At 41.3% G+C, this 17449-nt stretch overlaps 1 protein-coding gene across 1 annotated transcript in view; it reads right to left on the reverse strand.

Moving 5' to 3' along the window:
• The window catches only part of GGT7 (gamma-glutamyltransferase 7), a 40588-nt gene extending 27769 nt beyond the window's left edge, over positions 1-12819 (reverse strand). Inside the window, exons 1-2 of the mRNA XM_067468147.1 lie at positions 12513-12819; positions 505-731 (exon numbers count right to left, since the gene is read on the reverse strand). Of these exons, the coding sequence (XP_067324248.1) occupies positions 505-731; positions 12513-12747 (462 nt within the window). The 5' untranslated portion in view covers positions 12748-12819. The remainder of the gene's footprint in view (positions 1-504; positions 732-12512) is intronic.
• Positions 12820-17449: the final 4630 nt, after the last annotated feature.

Genomic DNA, 17449 nt, shown 5'->3' on the forward strand with positions numbered 1-17449 from the left:
TCTGAGCCTACACTGCTATATAATCCAATTCAAAGCAGAAAATCTGGATTTTATGCTGTTGTGTAGAAGGGATCTTAGAAGCCAGAACCATATTTACTGTGAGAAAACCACATCATAAGATGTGTCAGGTTGCACTTGTACATACAAAATAGCATGTATCCATGGAAGACTAATAGTGAAGGTGGTAAAACCTTAATGTTAGACTAAACTCCTTGACAAATAGCTCCTTCAAATGCTTCCTGATGGTGGTAAACTCATAGCATTGAATATATCAATAGCTATTTTAGCTACTAGAATCAAACAGTTATGTAAACTTCATTTCTTTTCAAAACTGACACAGTAGACTAAGTACAGCAGTTGCCATAGTTATGCTTTCCTTACAGAGCTATACAATGCAAAGAACAGAGCGTGCAAAACTAGAAGGAATTATTATTTTTCACCCACTTCAATGTACTCTTCCTATCAAGAGTGGAAGGGAATCCTGAGTCAAGTGGCTCTTCTTACCTGAGGGTCTCCAAAGTAAATCTGCATGATTAAGGCCACCGTGACTCCTGTAGCAAAGGTTAGGCAGGCGGTGATAATCACAGTCAAACCATCCTGGCGACAGCTGCAATCCCCAGAGAACGGGTCCTTGGTGGTCTCCTGAAGGGGTGAGCCGTCCTGGCTGCCCATCTCCGATGAAGAGGAAGGCAGGCGCTGAAGGCGAGCAGATTTTAAGAAAGAATCGGGGTCTTCGTTCAAAAAGGAGAGAAAAGCAATAGGTGTGAATGAGAAAGAGAGATGCTCAAACACATACACACTCCATTTCTTAATATTCTTCCAAAGTTAGTACAATGAAGAACTCATACTAAACCTGTACCTTCTCTAATGAGTTTGCTGCTCAAACAGAAACAAACTCAGATTCTTAATATTCCTCCAAAGCAAACACAATGAGATACTCATATTAAGCCTGCACTGCTTCCAATGAGATTACAGCTCTGAGTGTTTCAAAAAAAACCCTTTCAGGCTCAGGTGCTATTATGCAGTCATGTTATACGGACTTCCTATTAACCCTGTTGACAGCCTTATGACTGTAAAAAAACAAACAAAAAGCATGCCCCTGTGATGCCACTATTATGTAGTCATATTACATAGACTTCCTATTAACCCTGTTGACTGTCTTATGACTGTAAAAAAATTAACAAACAAAAGCAAGCCCCTCGTTTTTCCTTGTTTGCAACTTGACTGATGTACAAAGTGGTTAGGGGTATCTAGAGTTTGGAAGTAATTAGTTACAATTAACTAGTTACTTGTAAATATTTTCCCAAAAGCAACAATATGACTGCAATAGCTCACAACATAACAGTTTAAAGAATGTACCAGTAAGGCCTTCTTGCGGACCAACATGAGAATTTCGGGGGGGGGGGGGGGTACATGCCTGCATAGTTACTGCTCTGCAGAACTTGAATGAGTGATTTTTGGTCTTACATTTTCAAAATCATTTATGTTTATGCTAGATGAGGAATTCTGGGAGTTGGAGTTGCTCATTGAAGTTCTGATGCAACATGTTCTTAGATCAAGACATTTACAACTGTGTTCACTGCATAGTCTCAATTGTTCTACAGCCTCTGTATCTACCATGTGGACAAGGATCACTGATGGATGAAGCCCACAATCCACACTGATTACTTTTGGAAAATGTGAATCTTCATAACCATTTGGGATATGGGCTTCATAACCTTTTTGGAAAACCACTGGTCAAAGGAAAGGCATGACTTTTTTAGAAGTCATAACCCTTTTTGCAAAATGCCATTCACCAGCATTCATGCAAGGCAGTTAGGTCTTTCAGCTGTTAAACTGATGTACCTAGGTATGTCTTTGAACTGCTAGGGACAAACACATGCCAAGGCATAAAAATATATATTCAGCAGAGTTTCAGATGTGTTTCTTGAAGTTGCCCAAAAAAATCTACTCCCCCTTAAAATATATTTACCCTTAAACTATGCTTTCAAGAGACGAGACAAACAGTCTTCTTTAAAAGTAACTGAGTTGGTTTACTCACAAAGCTTCATGTATACATCATACAGGCACTTTGCTTATGAATCCAGTTATGATAAGATTTTAAGTAGTTTCACTATGTAGGTAACACAGGGCATCTTCCTTAGAATCAATCGTTCATAGTCCAATGGAATCTTTAAGCATGCATCTTACTGAAGTCTAAATTGTACTGTTCCTGCATTAAAAGTCTAAAGCATATAAATGACATCTACTCTTAGGAATCTAATGGCTTCTACAAAATAAAATGGAGTCTTGAGTACTGAACATGCCCAGTTCCGATCATATGGCCTGCAGCCCCTTCCACAACAAAGATGTTAGATAAAATTGCGAATCAATACACACATATAATACAGCATATATACATATACATATATATATATATATATATATATATATATATATATATATATATATATATATACATAACAAATAACTAGTGGAGGCTCAAGAAGGTTGCTATTTCCAAAACTTACAGACATGATAGATGATTGATATGAGATAGTTGAAATAATTACTTTCCTCAAAGTGGTCAATTCCTTCTTTGCACCTGATGCTTTTCCTTTAAGTTGAAATCATCCCACAATAAAATCTGGGATCCAACAAGTGAAAGATGCCCAGCAAAGTAAACAGAGGATAAAGATGTTTTTCTTGTATTTGGAAATTGAAAAGAAAAACCTGCTTCTAAGCAATTGTTCCAGCTTTATTGAATGGAAAGCTGAGTGCCATGCCACATCTCCAATTAGTATGAAATCGGGCACTGCGCCCCACCCTTGGCCATGACTGCCAATTCAGAGCAATGGGAACAATTGTGTGTGTTTATTTGCTTCCTTCAAACTAATCTTCAAGTGATATGACATAAATTAAACTCACCCAAGACATTTAAGTTTAACCCATCTTGGCTCATTAAATGACATGACTTGGACATGTTTTTCATGAATACAGGAGGGAAAGCAATTCATATTGTAATTAATTCGTATAAGATTATATTTTCTTAAAGCTTGCAAGCAATGTTTCCAACTAAAATGAGTATGTTGCAATAATTTACATTATAACACAGTAGTCTGACTAAATATTAAAGGCAACAGGTCTTCTAAGCCAGTGGTTCTCAGCCTTCCTAATGCCGTAACCTCTCAATACAGTTTCTCATATTGTGGTGACCCCCAACCATAAAATTATTTTTCGTGCTACCTCATAGCTGTAATTTTGCAACTGCTATGAATCATAATGTAAATATTTGATATGCAGGAGGTATTTTCATTCACTGGACCAAATTTGACATAAATACCTGATACACCCAAATTTGAATACCAATGGGTTTGGGTAGGATTGATTTTGTTATTTGGAAGTTGTAGTTGCTGGGGTTTATAGTTCACCTACAATCAAAGAGCATTCTGAACTCCACCAATGATGGAATTGAACCAAACTTGGCACACAGAACTCCCCTGACCAAAAGAAAATTCTTGAAGGGTTTGGTGGGCATTGACCTTGAGTTTTGGAGTTGTAGTTCACTTACATCCAGAGAGCACTGTGGACTCAAACAGTGATAAATCTGGACCAAATTTGGCATGATACTCAATATGCCCAAATGTGAACACTGGTGGAGTTTGGGGAAAACAGACCTTGACATTTGGGAGTTGTAGTTACTGGGATTTATAGTTCACCCACAATCAAAGAGCATTCTGAACCCCGCCAATGATAGAATTGGGCTAAACTTCCCACACAGAACCCCCATGACCATCAGAAAATACTGTGTTTTCCGATGGTCTTTGGCAACCCCCCTGACACCCCTTCATGACACCCCCAGGAGTTCCGACTCTCAGGTTGAGAAATGGTGCTCTAAGCAAGTCAGACCTAGTTAGTACTTTGAAGACAGTTAATGAATGCCAAGTACTGTGAGCTGTATTTCTGTGGAAGGAATTGGCAAACCATCTCTAAGTATACCTTACCTAAGAAAGCTCTATGAAATATGTGGAGTCAACACAACTGGGTGACTTGAAGGTACATACACTGTAAATTCTGTCTGAATGTACTTTGCTAGAATCCTAGTTACTTCAGAAGAACACATGGAATTAAAAGTCCATCAAGTAAGGTATCTCAATTTTGTCTTTTCGTTCTGCTCTTGCTAAAGAGGTACCCGGGTCAGTTTTCTAGTAGTAAAAATAACTTTTTAAAAATGTGTATATTCAAGAGACATTCAAGTCTCTTTAATTGGCTCCATACAAATACTTTTTTTTTCAGTGACAAGAAAGAATTTTGGATTTCCCAGAGCATGACAATTAACTAATGGTGACATAAAATAGCATCGTTATGCTGCCATTACTAAAAAAAATGCCAAAACTGGTACAGAACTGTCACTTCTAGTCAATATTAATCAACGTCTTGCCATTAATTTATAATTAGGTGGACAGAAGGTAAAAGTTTCACAGAAAATCAACAGCCACCAGTCACAAAAACTATGCTTGGGCTTCAGGTTTAGAGCAGTTTCAGATATTAGTCTTCTTCAACATATGTAGAGATTTTATAGATATTTGACACACTGACATGTCAATATCTGAAAAATTAGACATCAGTTTTTCTGATTTTTATCCTAATGTCTGCTAATCAAAAGCTCAAATCATGCATGTATTTTCAAGTGCTTCTTTCAAAACTTTAGATAATACAGTACCTAGAAACTTAGACCCATTCAGAGCCTTTCCATTTCATATGGGGAGGAGGGGACAAGCATTTTCTCTCTACTGTGCCAAGAAAGAGTTATTATAGTTTTATTCACTGGCTACACCATTTTGATTTTCTGGAAACTCACCGGGAACAGCAGATGATGAACTAGCACTGGCACTTGGACCACTATTTTGAGTGGCAATTATCTTGTTTAACCCTTTAATCCAAATCACACATAATGCTTTTCTTATTTTATGTGTCACTACTTCCTTTCCAACTGGTGCAGACACTTCCTTACCTGTTGTTGTGATGTGTTTTCAAGCCACTTCCAACTTATGGCAACCCTAAGATGATCTTATTTTGGCCTTTCTTATTCTATGGCTATTTCTTATTAATTAAAGGTATTTTTAAAAACCATAAAACAGGTCTTGTGCCACATTTAAATTTCCCTTGAGCGAAGAAACCAGATAAAGGCAATGGAATGATGTTGTATTTAAAGTAGAGGTAGGAATCATGTGGCCCTCCAGATTCTGATGTACTGCAACTCCCAGCATTCCTGACCACTGCTATGCTAGGAGGTACTATGCTGGAAATTAGATTTCCATCATCTGTACTGGGATGTATAATTCCCACCTTTAAAGCAAATTTGCTGCTTTTCATTTCAAACCAAAAAGACACATGCATTCATACAAGATTAGTTAAAGTATTTAAAAATCCAATCCCATGGTAAAAAAAAAAAGAAGAAGTGGATGAATGGGGATTGAAAATAAGCTTCAATTAAACTGGCTGATCAAAGCAATATACTGTTGTAGACCAGCCACCAGAGGCTGATGGTTTTACTGATGATTTAGAGAGGATTGTGAGCTTTCCTGTGACACAAAGTGATGGGCTCTCAAATCTGGGAAATTCCATTCTGGGAAATAATGGTTCTCTCTGTGACAAAACTAGCTTAGAAAGTACAGGGCCTCAAAGGCATTCAGGGGAGTCAGAAGTAGCAACAACAGATAAGGAATCGAGAGAAGAGCGGAGTGATAAGGATTCCAATGGGAACTCATCTGTAGCTACGGAGATCAACAAAGGTTTTGTTTACAAATCCTAGCTGAAAATAGATTGCGTCATTCAGAGAGATTATGTGGAAACGTTGTGAAGGAAATTCATGGGGAACAAAATGAGTTCATAGGTGAAACAAGAAGTTATTTACTTTAAGGCCAGTTCAGGCAATGCTGCATTAGAGTGAGAAGCTACATCTGAATTCTTTTGTTCCTGGTTCAAGTCAAGCTTTGATTTTGGATTTTATATATATCCTGGAAGTTTTCTATGTTCCTGGTCATGTACTCCTATTCAAGTTTTACTAGTTATGCCTTCTTGATTGTGGACTTGCGCTGTATCTGTGATTTGCGGCTGTTCCTGGACTTTGTCACCTCTAGAACTTTGTGAGACATTTGGATTATTGTTTGGTTATTACCTGTTGCTAAACCTTTTAAGATTATATATCTTCATTTCATATTCCTGATTTTATATGATTTTAATATGTTTTACATTAAACTGTTTGCTTATATTCCTAGACTCTTGTGTGGTGTGGTGGTCATAGGTGTTTCCAGGTCTGGAGTGCAACAGATACAGAAAAGCTGAAACACAAATGGAAATACTGCTTCCTACATAACCAAAATGTTTAGATGTAATAGTCAAGTACTGTACATCTGAAATTGCATTTCTCTTTCTCTCACGTGACTGCAATAGGAGAGATACTCTTTCAACTTTCCAAGTGTAAAGTCATTCCCACTATTTTATCAGGGTCAATGCCCATTTGCTAAGGAAAGCAATAGATACCATTACACAGGACCATCAGCACTTCTTTAACTCACTCAAAACATGACAATAAATTATCACATGTTTCGTGTTTTGTAGTTATAGTGAGCAGGGAAATTAATGTCTGTCAGCATCTTTAAAACGTATAGTCGACTAAAGAAATGATTATTAGGTCTCTAAAGAGAAACAATGTGTGTTTACAAAGGAGAGACATCTTTGATTACCTATTCAGTATATTTAGCACCAAGATGAAGATCTCTGAGCATTTGAAATAATAATAATAATAATAATAATAATAATAATAATAATAATAACAAGAATTCTACCTCATTTTAGTGAAAATACTTGCATGAGATCCCAGGTATTTTACACGCTGTCAAGCATTGGAGCAAAGTTCAAATAAGCAATCTTTCATAACTTAAATCAAATGATGCACAGGCACATGAAAGAAAGAAACATAAAAATATTGACATATAAACCATGGTTTTATGGAAATAAAATATTTATTGACATGTTCAAACTTTAGACATTTAGGATGATAACAATAAAAAAGCATGACTTCATTCACAAGATGGGAAGATCTGACCAAATTGAAAATAAATATGATAAAGCCAGGATGGAACAACAAAATGAAAGAAAGCGCTGTCTTTATGGAAGGCCCCCCTGGTGGCACAGCAGGTTAAACCGCTGAGCTGCTGATCTTGCTGACCAAAAGGTTGGTGGTTCGAATTTGGGTAGCAGGGTGAGCTCCCGCTGTTAGGTTCAGCTTCTGCCAACCTAGCAGTTTGAAAACATGCAAACGTGAGTAGATCAATAGGTACCGCTTTATGAGAAGGTAATGGTGCTCCATGCAGTCATGCTGGCCATATGACCTTGGAGGTGTCTACGGACAATGCCAGCTCTTCGGCTTAGAAAAAGAGATGAGCATCACCCACAGAGTCAGACACAACTAGACTTAATGTCAGGGGAAAACCTTTACCTTATGTAGCAGTTTTTAATGTCCTGAATCAGAGATATTTAACATGTTCCAAAGCAGAACTGGAAGAAGTGCCTGCAACTTGTGCTCCCTATCTCCTTCCATGTATTTCAAAGCAGGGCTGGAATATTTTGTCCATTATAACTGCTGTAAATTCCTGAAGTGATCTTCCAGACTCAAAAGTTGCCTCTGGGTGAAAAATCAGTATATTTTTCTTTCTCCATTATAAGTAGAGGCACGGAAAGAAAAGGTATGTGGTTCATTTTCATTACAGTGTTGGGATCAACGGTTATTTTTCAACCAACTGTTAGATAGATATGAACAGCAAGCATAACCCTCTTATATGAAGCAACTCGGAGAAAGAAAAGAGTCAACAAGAAAGGTTAAACGCTCTATCTGAAGATGCTGGAAAATGCATCAATATCGTCTGACTCCAGATAAAGTTTGCCCATTTAGTTGGCTTTGGCTGGCATCTTGCTTGTTAGTCTCTAAAATAGACTCATTCAATCTATTCTTGAATGGTGAGTCAACACATAGTTAAATGTAATGAATTCAATTGGTTTATTTTATTCAAGACTATAATAGGATTTAGGCCCTATTTTTACAGGCGGCAATCAATACATGTTGGCTTGTTCATTGATTTGAATGTGTTGGGTTGTTTTTGCAAATTCTCTGACTAATGATTTCCAATCTGATGACTTTCCAGAATAGGGCATGCTAACAGCTCTAAATATGCAAGGACTAAAAGTGTAGAACAGGCAGGGAGTAGACAAACCCCAAGGTCTGTATGTAATCTGGCACCACTGTAAAAGTGCATCTACACTGTAGAATTAATGCAGTTCAACACGCCTTTAACTTTCATGGCTCAATATCATGGATCCATTGAAGTATTTAGTTTAAGGAGTTCTTTAGCCTTATCGGCCAAAGAGTGCTGGTGTCTCATCAAACTACAAATATCAAAATTCCATAGTATTAAGCTAGGGTAATTAAAGTGGCATCAAACTGTATTAATTCCACAAATGCACCCTCAGTGATAAGAAAATTCTAGTAGGACAAGATTTCAGATCGCAATGAGGCTTTTAAGAGTATCCACCTAACTGAATAAAGGTTAGAAGATGCATTCACAAGAGGGACACAATGCAACAGAGACAGATCACAAACTGGGCACCTCTCTGAACAATCATAAAACTAATTATCAAAATGGCTCAAAGTGTCAAATATGACTTTCTTGCCATCCTTTGTGATTTAATCCAGCGCTTGGCATTCACAGGTTTGTTCTCTCCGTACTTGGGTCCAAAGCTAATGGCTGAATGGGGACCAGGCCAAATGGAAGAGTTCCCTTCTTTCTTTTCTCTCTCCACTACCTCTTCTCTTTTATCTCTCTCTCTCTCTTCTTTCAGCTAATGGGCAAAAGCCAGATTATTCTTGCAGAGCCCTGAACTGTGCATTAAAGGATGTTTTCTAAAATATAGGCCAATGGCTTCATGAGATCAGAAGAAGGACTGAGCACCAAAAGGGCGAAAAATACCTGCACTCTCCTCTTCAGCCCCAAGCTTCCTATGTCAGGTTTCCTGACACATTTCCAGAGAGATTTCCATGCACTCTCAGGTACCTTCTACATAACTGAATAAAATCCCACATTATATATTCCAGTTTAAAGCATATATTGTGAGATTTTCTGCCTTGAAATTCTGAGATATTCTGTGTGGAAGGCCCCCCAAACTCACATTGAAACTTCCACACTTTCAGGGCCCTTCCACACAGTCATATAACCCAGAATATCAAGGCAGAAAATCCCACAATATCTGATTTGAACTGGGTTATGTGATTCCACACTGCCATGTATTTCAGTTCAAAGCAGATAATGTGGGGTTTTATTCAGCTGTGTGGAAGGGGCCTCAGATGAATGTGGAAGTGGAGGCCAGCATGCAATGGGATATCATGGTTGCAAGCATGCTCCACACCCTTAAATCGCCCTATGTTCACTTGAATACTTACAGAGGAGGAAGATCTCTATGTTCTTTGTAATAGAAGGGACTAGACTCAACTAAATCTAGCTTTCTGAAGATCAAAGTTGGAAGACAGCTCCATTGTGGAATTAACATTGTGTGGCACCATTTTAACTACCATGGCTCAATGTATTGGAATAATGGGAGTTGAACAGGTCTGTAGCCTCTCTACTAAAACGTGCAAGTGCCTCACCAAATTTCAAATCCCAGGATGCCACAGCACCGAACCATGGCAGTTAAAGTGGTGTCAAACTGCACTAATTCTACAGTCTAGTACAGGCATCCTCAAAATGCGGCCCTCCAGCTACTTGGGCCTTCATCTCCCTGAATTCCTGACAATTGAACAAGCTCATTGGGGCTTCTGGGAGTTGAAGGCCCAAACAGCTGGAGGGCCACAGATAGAAATATGGTAAATGAATAAATAGATGCACCCTAAGAAAGCTTTTTTCATATGAATGTTCAGATTTCTCAAAAGATCTTGAAAAGTTCAGAAGATAATGATGGATAATGAAGACGGGGGTCTGATCTTGTGTAAAAAAAACAAAACATTACTGGGAGAGTTTGTTGGGCAAGGGGGATACTTAAACCAAGAGTAATATTCTTCAGAAACAACATGTTATCAATGCATATGGAAGAATGGCAGTTACCAAACAACAAAGTCTGAAAAAGTAATTTTGAAAAAGCTCTGAGTCTACTGACTGGTTGAGGTAGCTGGAGTCTCTCAAAAAAGTAACTTTCTGAAGTTCTAAAGTATTCTAGGCTGCAGAAATGGGAGTCTCATCTTTTTCCTAATAGAGGGAAAGCTGTTTAAGGGATCTGAAAAGTGGAATAAATGAGAAAAGAAAAGGATGGGAAATGGCAAGAAACATGATAACAGGCAGCAGCAACCTTGGGCGCACCTATATTGTAGAATTCATTCAGTTTGATACCATTTTAACTGTCATGGCTCAATGCTGAGGGATTATAAGAGTTGTTTTATGAAGTCTTCAGCCTTCTTTGACAAGGTGGGCTGGTGTCTCACCACACCACAGCTCCCACGGTTCCATAGTCATGAGGCACGTCAGTAAAAATGCCATTCACTCTACAGTGTAGAGCAGGCCTTCTCAAACAGCGAACTTCCAGCTGTTTGGGCCTCCAACTCCCAGAAGCCCTTGTCAGCTTGTTCAATGGTCAGGAATTCTGGGAGCAGGGGGGCCGCAGTTGGAGGAGACCTGGTGTAGATGCCTTCTCTGCTAAAGAGGGTGTCAGTGCCTCGCCTAACTATTTATTCCATAGCATTGAGCCAGGACAGTTAAAGTGGTGTCAAGCTGCATTCATTCTACAATGCCTCCAAAACTCTGGCTTTTCGGGGGGTTTGGAGTCCAGCTCCCACCATCCCTGTCCATTGGCCAAGATAGTGGAATATGCTGCCTTGGAGTGTGATGGAATCTCCTTCTCTGGTGGGGTTTTAAAGCAGAGGCTGAATGGCCAACTGTCAGGAGTGCTTGGGTGGTGTATTCCTGCAAGGGGGATCTAAAATGTAGATGTGTACATTTCATCTTAGGAACATACAAGCATATTGAGCCCACTGTAGCACTGCAGCACACCCAAATACCTGGGTGTCATTCTGGACCGTGCTCTGACCTATAAGAAGCACTGCTTGAATATCAAGCAAAAAGTGGGTGCTAGAAATAATATTGTATGAAAGCTGACTGATACAACCTGGGGATCACAACCAGACATAGTGAAGCCATCTGCCCTTGCGCTTTGCTACTCTGTTGCTGAATACAAATGCCCAGTGTAGAATACATTTCACCACGTTAAAACAATGGATGGGGCTCTTAATGGGACATGTCGCATTATCACAGGATGTCTATGCCCCACTACTCTGGAGAAATTACACTGCTTTGGATGTAGCAGCTTATAATGAAAGGACCAAGACATTGACATCTCTGACATATCCTCTGTTCGGATATCAGACAGCACGCCAATGCCTTAAATCAAGAAATAGCTTCCTAAGATCTACAGATCTTAGGAAGCAGGAACACCACAGCAAGTGAGAGTCCAAAAGTGGCAGGCTAAAACCCAGCACCTCAATTAGTGGCTGAGACAGGATGAGAAACTTCCTCCTGGGCACAAAGAAGACTGGGCGACCTGGAAGGTGCTAAACAGACAGGATCTCATGGTGCACAATGGCACTATGAGATGCTGAGGTAACCTTAAGAAATGGGGCCACAAAGTGGAGTCCATGACATGTGAGTGTGGAAAAGAGCAAACCACACACCACCTACGACAATATAACCCAAGCCCTGTCATATGCACAATAGAGGGCCTCTTCACAGTGACACCAGAGGCACTCCAAGAGGCCAGCTTCCGTCAAAGAAAAATGCCAAGTTTTTTAAAACTTTGTTTGTTTTCAAATGCACTTTAACTGTACCCTCAAGGTTAAAGGTGAGGTAAAGGCTTTCCCCCGAAAATCTTTAAAGAGTGGCACCTATTGATCTACTCACATTTGCATGTTTTTGAACTGCTAAGTTGGCAGAAGCTGGGGCTAACAGTGGGTGCTCATGCTGCTCCCTGGATTCTAGCCTGCGACTTTTCCATCTGCCAAGTTCAGCAGCTGAGCGGTTTAGCCCACTGTGCCACAGGGGGCTCCCTCAACTTGCTTCTAAACAAGGGGGATGGACTGGATGACCTTTGGGGGTCCCCACTGGGAGTTGAACTCCAAAGCCCTTAGAGGAGGAGGAGGAAGAGGAGGAGGAGTTTGGGAGTCCTTGGTGAAGATCAGAGGATGTTTGACATGGGAGGGAGGAGGGAAAGGGGAGAAGGAGGGAGGGAGGCAAGGAGGAGGGTGGCCTTGGCTGCAGGGGAGCCTGCACCACGGAAGAGCCCTGGGCAGGTGCCAGGAGCTTCGAGGGCGGGATGACGCAGGAAGGGAGCATGATCCAAGGGAGAAGATGCTCGGAGGAGGATGGATGCATGGATGGAGGGAGGATGGAGGAGGGCAGCAGGCAAGCGGGTGTTTCCCTCCTTCCCGCTCTCACCGGTCTCCTGCTCCCCGAGGAAGGCATCCTCCTCCTTGCGGGAGCGGAGGCAGCTCTCCGAGCCCCCTCCTCCTCCTCCTCCTGCTCCACCCGCCGCCTCCTCCTCGGGCAGCCGGGGAAAGCTGGTGATGCTCATGTAATCCACGGGCGAGTAGGCGCCCAGGCTGCTCTGCTGGCTCGCCTCCTTCTCGGCCGCCGCAGCCGCGGCTGCAGCAGTCGCTGCGCTGCTCGCCATCCTTCTGCCGGGAAAGCCAAGCCAAGCCAAGCAGGCAAGCAAGGAGGCAAAGCGCGCTCGGCTCCGGAAATGACGTCAAGGGGAGGCCCCACCGAGCAGGTGCTGGAGGGAGGGGCGGGGCAAAGAGAAAGGGGCGGGGACTTCACCTGTGGTGGCCCCTTGAAAAAGGGAGCAGCGCCCGCTTTCCCCGAATCATGGTACCCACGCTCTATTCTGCCTTGGTTAGACCACAACGGGAATACTGTGTCCAGTTCTGGGCACCACAATTGAAGCCAAAATGTGTCTAGAGAAAGGCAACTAAAATGATCAAGGGACTGGAGAACAAGCCCTATGAGGAGCAACTTAAAGAGCTGGGCATGTTTAGCCTGAAGGAGGGAAGGGTAATAGTATGATAGCTGGGTCTGGAAGCTTCGAGTATTACCTGTTTCCGCTTCCTTTCTTCAGGAGCGCTGATTGCACAACACAGAACAGAACATAAATATTATAGAAGGAATGTAAGAGTTCTTTAATAGTAAAACCCGAACCCAAACTGTGCAGGTACAGCTGTACCAGGAGCTCCAATTTTGTTTGCTTTGCACTGAATGTTTGTTGTAGTCCTAAGTTTCAGGGACTCTGCAGATAGGTGGCTTCTTTTGGCTGCAATCATAGGGCAAGCCACCTGTTAATTATCGTTAGGTTCCCTGGTCCCGTCCCCTTTTTGGGTTTTTGGAGGGAATAGGAGCCTTTTTGGGGTCAGTCCACACAGAGAAGCTTTCCATGCAGGACATAATAACAAGAGCTCCTGTAGAAAGCTTTGTCTTCTACAGCTTGGCCAGGGTTATACAGCCCACAGCTTGGCCGAGGATCATACAGCCTTACAGCTCCTTTGCAGAGGGACTTCAGTCAGCCATCACTGAAACCTGAACTCCTTTTCCCTGGAGGTCTACAAAGCTCTGCTTGGTAAGGGCCACTCGCGGAAGCCAGACGCAGTTGGTACCGGGTGCAGGGGCTCCACGCCATCAGAGGCAAAGACAGACTGCTCAGATTAGAAGTTAAGGATTTCCCCATTAGTTACAATTATGAAGATAGTGCCTGTTCCCTGTGGACAAGATTGAGAGAGAGCCAATAGACTGTTAAGAAAGCCTTAAAGTACCTGTTTGTTTTCATTAATAAAGAACTTTGTTGAACCTTTAAGCAATCTAAGGACTCTGTTTAAGGAAATCCAAAGGCCTTTAATCTGATGCAGCCCCGGCGTCCCGTTGGGCACACAGAATTTATGTCCTGTCTACAGACTTATGCACAGGCCCAGCATGCGACAGCACACAAACCCTTACCCTAAATCTTACCCTAACCCAAACCTTAATCCTAAACTTTACCCTAACCTTAACCACTAACCCTAACCCATATCCTTATCGTCCCTTCCTTTCTCTCTGGACCACGTGGTTGCTTCCCTTATTCACAACCACCATTGCGGAATGTGCGGAATGCTTGGAGCTTCCGGACCCAGCAGTGATACTATCCCCGAGAGAAGGCTGAGAGGAGACTTTAATTTCCATGGCTCCATGCTGTGGAATTCTGGTAGTTGTAGTTTGGTGAAGCATCCATACTCCTTGGCAGAGGAGGCTAAAACAACAAATCCCAGGTTTCCATAGCACTGAGCTATAGTGCTTGTTGCCTCACCAAGCTACAACTCCCGGGATTCTACAGCCATGGCAGTTAAAGTGTCAAACTGCATTAATTCTACAGTGGAGATGCACCCAAAGTGGGACCAACATTCACAGGCAGATGAAGCTTAAGACCTTGTAAGATTGCAACTTTTGTGATGGCAGTTAAAATGGTGTCTAAACAGCATTAAATCTACAGTCGAGATGCACACTAGCACGTCATTTACCACTTTTGTGTGTTCCCATAAAGTTCTCTAGAAGTTGTTGTAGGTCAACAGAAGTGTCTGTACTTGCTGTGTCCACATGGGTGTTGCTACACTGCTGCCAAAATCCACAGTTTACTGCTATATACTGGTTTCATCTCAGAACCACTAATAGGATACAATAGGTTACAACACACACATCAAAAGTGCAGTTAAAAACTAATGAAACCCATAAACTCCATAAAGGTGAAATGTGATATATTAGCTTGGCCTCCGCTTGTTATGGCTTGCCCAATTAGTATGTTTTCCAAGAAGAGTTTTGGCTAGACCTTTGCTGGCTTTTAAATCACCTTCATGACAATTGACCTTATATGTGGGGCAAAGACTCTCCTTCCAAATGCGGAAGACAGTTTTGAAAAGTTACTTTGGAAGACTGTGACTCCCAGAATCTGCCAGCCTCCATGACCACATTGTGTGAAGGATGTGGAAAGAGGTAGCCAAACAAACATTTCTAAGATCCATGAGATTTCTTTTCTTACAAAAGGGAACAGGAGGCTCCTCTATTTATTTATCATATCAAGAGCGAACCAAGAATACAGTGCAATGTATTTTTAAAAACACAAAGTTTAAAATTTTGGCATTATATTGAATGTCCTTTGACCAGTAGCTGGCCACTTGGAATGCCTTTGGTGTTGCTATAAAGAGGTCCTCCTTTGTGCATGTGGCAGGGCTCAGATTGCATTGTGGTTTGCTCTTCTCCACATTCACATGTTGTGGACTTCATTTTGTGGCCCCATTTCTTAAGGTTGGCACTGCATCTTGTGGTGCCAGAGTGCAGTCTGCTCAGTGCCTTCCAAGTCATCCAGTCTTCTGTGTGCCCAGGAGGGAGTCTCTCATTTGGTGTCAGCCATGGGCTGAAGTGCTGGGTTTTAGCCTGCCACTTTTGGACTCTCACTTGCTGAGGTGTTTCTGCAAGTATCTCTGTAGATCTCAGAAATACTCGCAGAAACACCTCAAGAAGCAAGAGTCCAAAAGTGGCAGGCTAAAACCCGGAACTTCAACCCATGGCTGATACCAAACTCCTCTGAGATTATATGACTGAAAATACAGGGATAAGGGATTAATCTTTATTCTGATTGATGTTTCTGGCTAATTTTCTGAGTGTTTGACCATTAGTCATGGAGGCTCATGTTCTTGGGAAATGAAATTCAAAACCTCTGAAGGACATACATCCACACCCATAGTTAAGGGGGCAGTTTAGGGGTTCAAACCACCCCCAAAAATTTTCAGGTAAAAAAAACCTGGTTTACTTATGAATTTTAACTGGCTAATCAAATCCTCATGTCAAGTCTATGAGAAGCAAAAAATAGAGTCTCTCCAGAACTGCAAGCACTATCCCAACCAATTTTTGGTTATTCACGCTATCATTACCTACCTTTTTACCAGTTTACATTGAAATAGCAACAATAGCTGATACAGTGGAAGCGATCATAGTGGAAGTGATCATAGTGGAAGCTGCCAACATGTGGTAGCTGGCAGGCATAGCCTAAGGCACAGAATGGGACAGGATAGATTATTTGACCTGGATGTGCAAAATCCACAGACTCCATTGCCAGGATATTTATTTCTTGAGGATAAGAAGAGGCATCTAAGATTTGAACTCAAATGGTTCAGTACATTTCCCCAGTTAGCCTACTAATTGCATGCACAAAGTGTGCTCTGTAAGTACTTTGCGGTGTTTGGAGGAGAAGTTGGGAGTAAAGATGGTCATCAGCAGCTTGGTGTATTGGTTGCTGAACCATTTGTGAGATGCAAAAATGCAATATAAGTCTTCACTGGACATCCAAAAACAGAGTACCATCAGAACAACTTGTGCTTGCCTGAAAACGTATTGCTAATTCACAGTGGGAAAACATCATGATGTAACCCTGTCATCACAACAGAGGAAATAATAAAGCAGAAGAAAACAGAAAGAAACTTCTGCCAGTTGTGGAAATGATTGTCCTTTGTAGCCAACAAGAACTGACTTAAAGAGGGAGCAATGATTCAGGACCTATTACCTATGAAGAACCTTTGCATAATGATGGTAATTTTAGGGCCTTGTTGAGATCCCGTGCCAGATCAGGAGACACTGGCTTGAAAATTCAACTCAGGAAAAAAGTTTCAATCCCTCCCAATTTTCTTTTCTTGCTACAGGCCTGCATACATCATACCTTGTATTCCATTCCATATTCAGTTTTGCAGAGAATCAACATTTTGAAACTAAGCAATAGCAAGATGGCTACCAAAATTAGTTTTGCTCAATTGTTGTGACCTCCCCTGTACAGTGTATATCATACAAAGTTAGTGTAGCTGTAGCCTTCATGCTGATGGAAATCTCATTGGGAAAGTGAACACACACAACAATATAGTCGGTCCAACACATTTGCAAGTTGACTTTTGAAGATTTGAGTTTTCATGGATTGGATTAAAAATCTTCTTTCTAAGAATACCAGTCTTTCAATGGGACTCCATTGTCAAAAATCTTCATCATGCTTGAAGACTTGTGCATTTATAGTGAGAACATCTCTCTAGGTCCTCCGGTGCAAGTGTATGGTTGGCTTTCAGCAGAAGTTTACCATAGTCTCATGCTGGAAGTCCAAAAAATTCCTACAATGATGTTGTTTCAGGTTAAAAAATAGCAATTTATTTATGCTTAGGTTTGAATATACCTCACAACTTCTGAGGATGCCTGTCATAGATGTGGGTGAAACGTCAGGAGAGAATGCTCCTGGATCATGGCCATACAGCCTGGAAAATTCACAGCAACCCAATTTCTTTCTTCACAGTTTTTCACTATCATGGGGCTCTTGTGCC

The sequence above is a fragment of the Anolis sagrei genome, chromosome 4 (genome assembly GCF_037176765.1).
Source record: "Anolis sagrei isolate rAnoSag1 chromosome 4, rAnoSag1.mat, whole genome shotgun sequence".
Lineage (NCBI taxonomy): Eukaryota > Metazoa > Chordata > Lepidosauria > Squamata > Dactyloidae > Anolis > Anolis sagrei.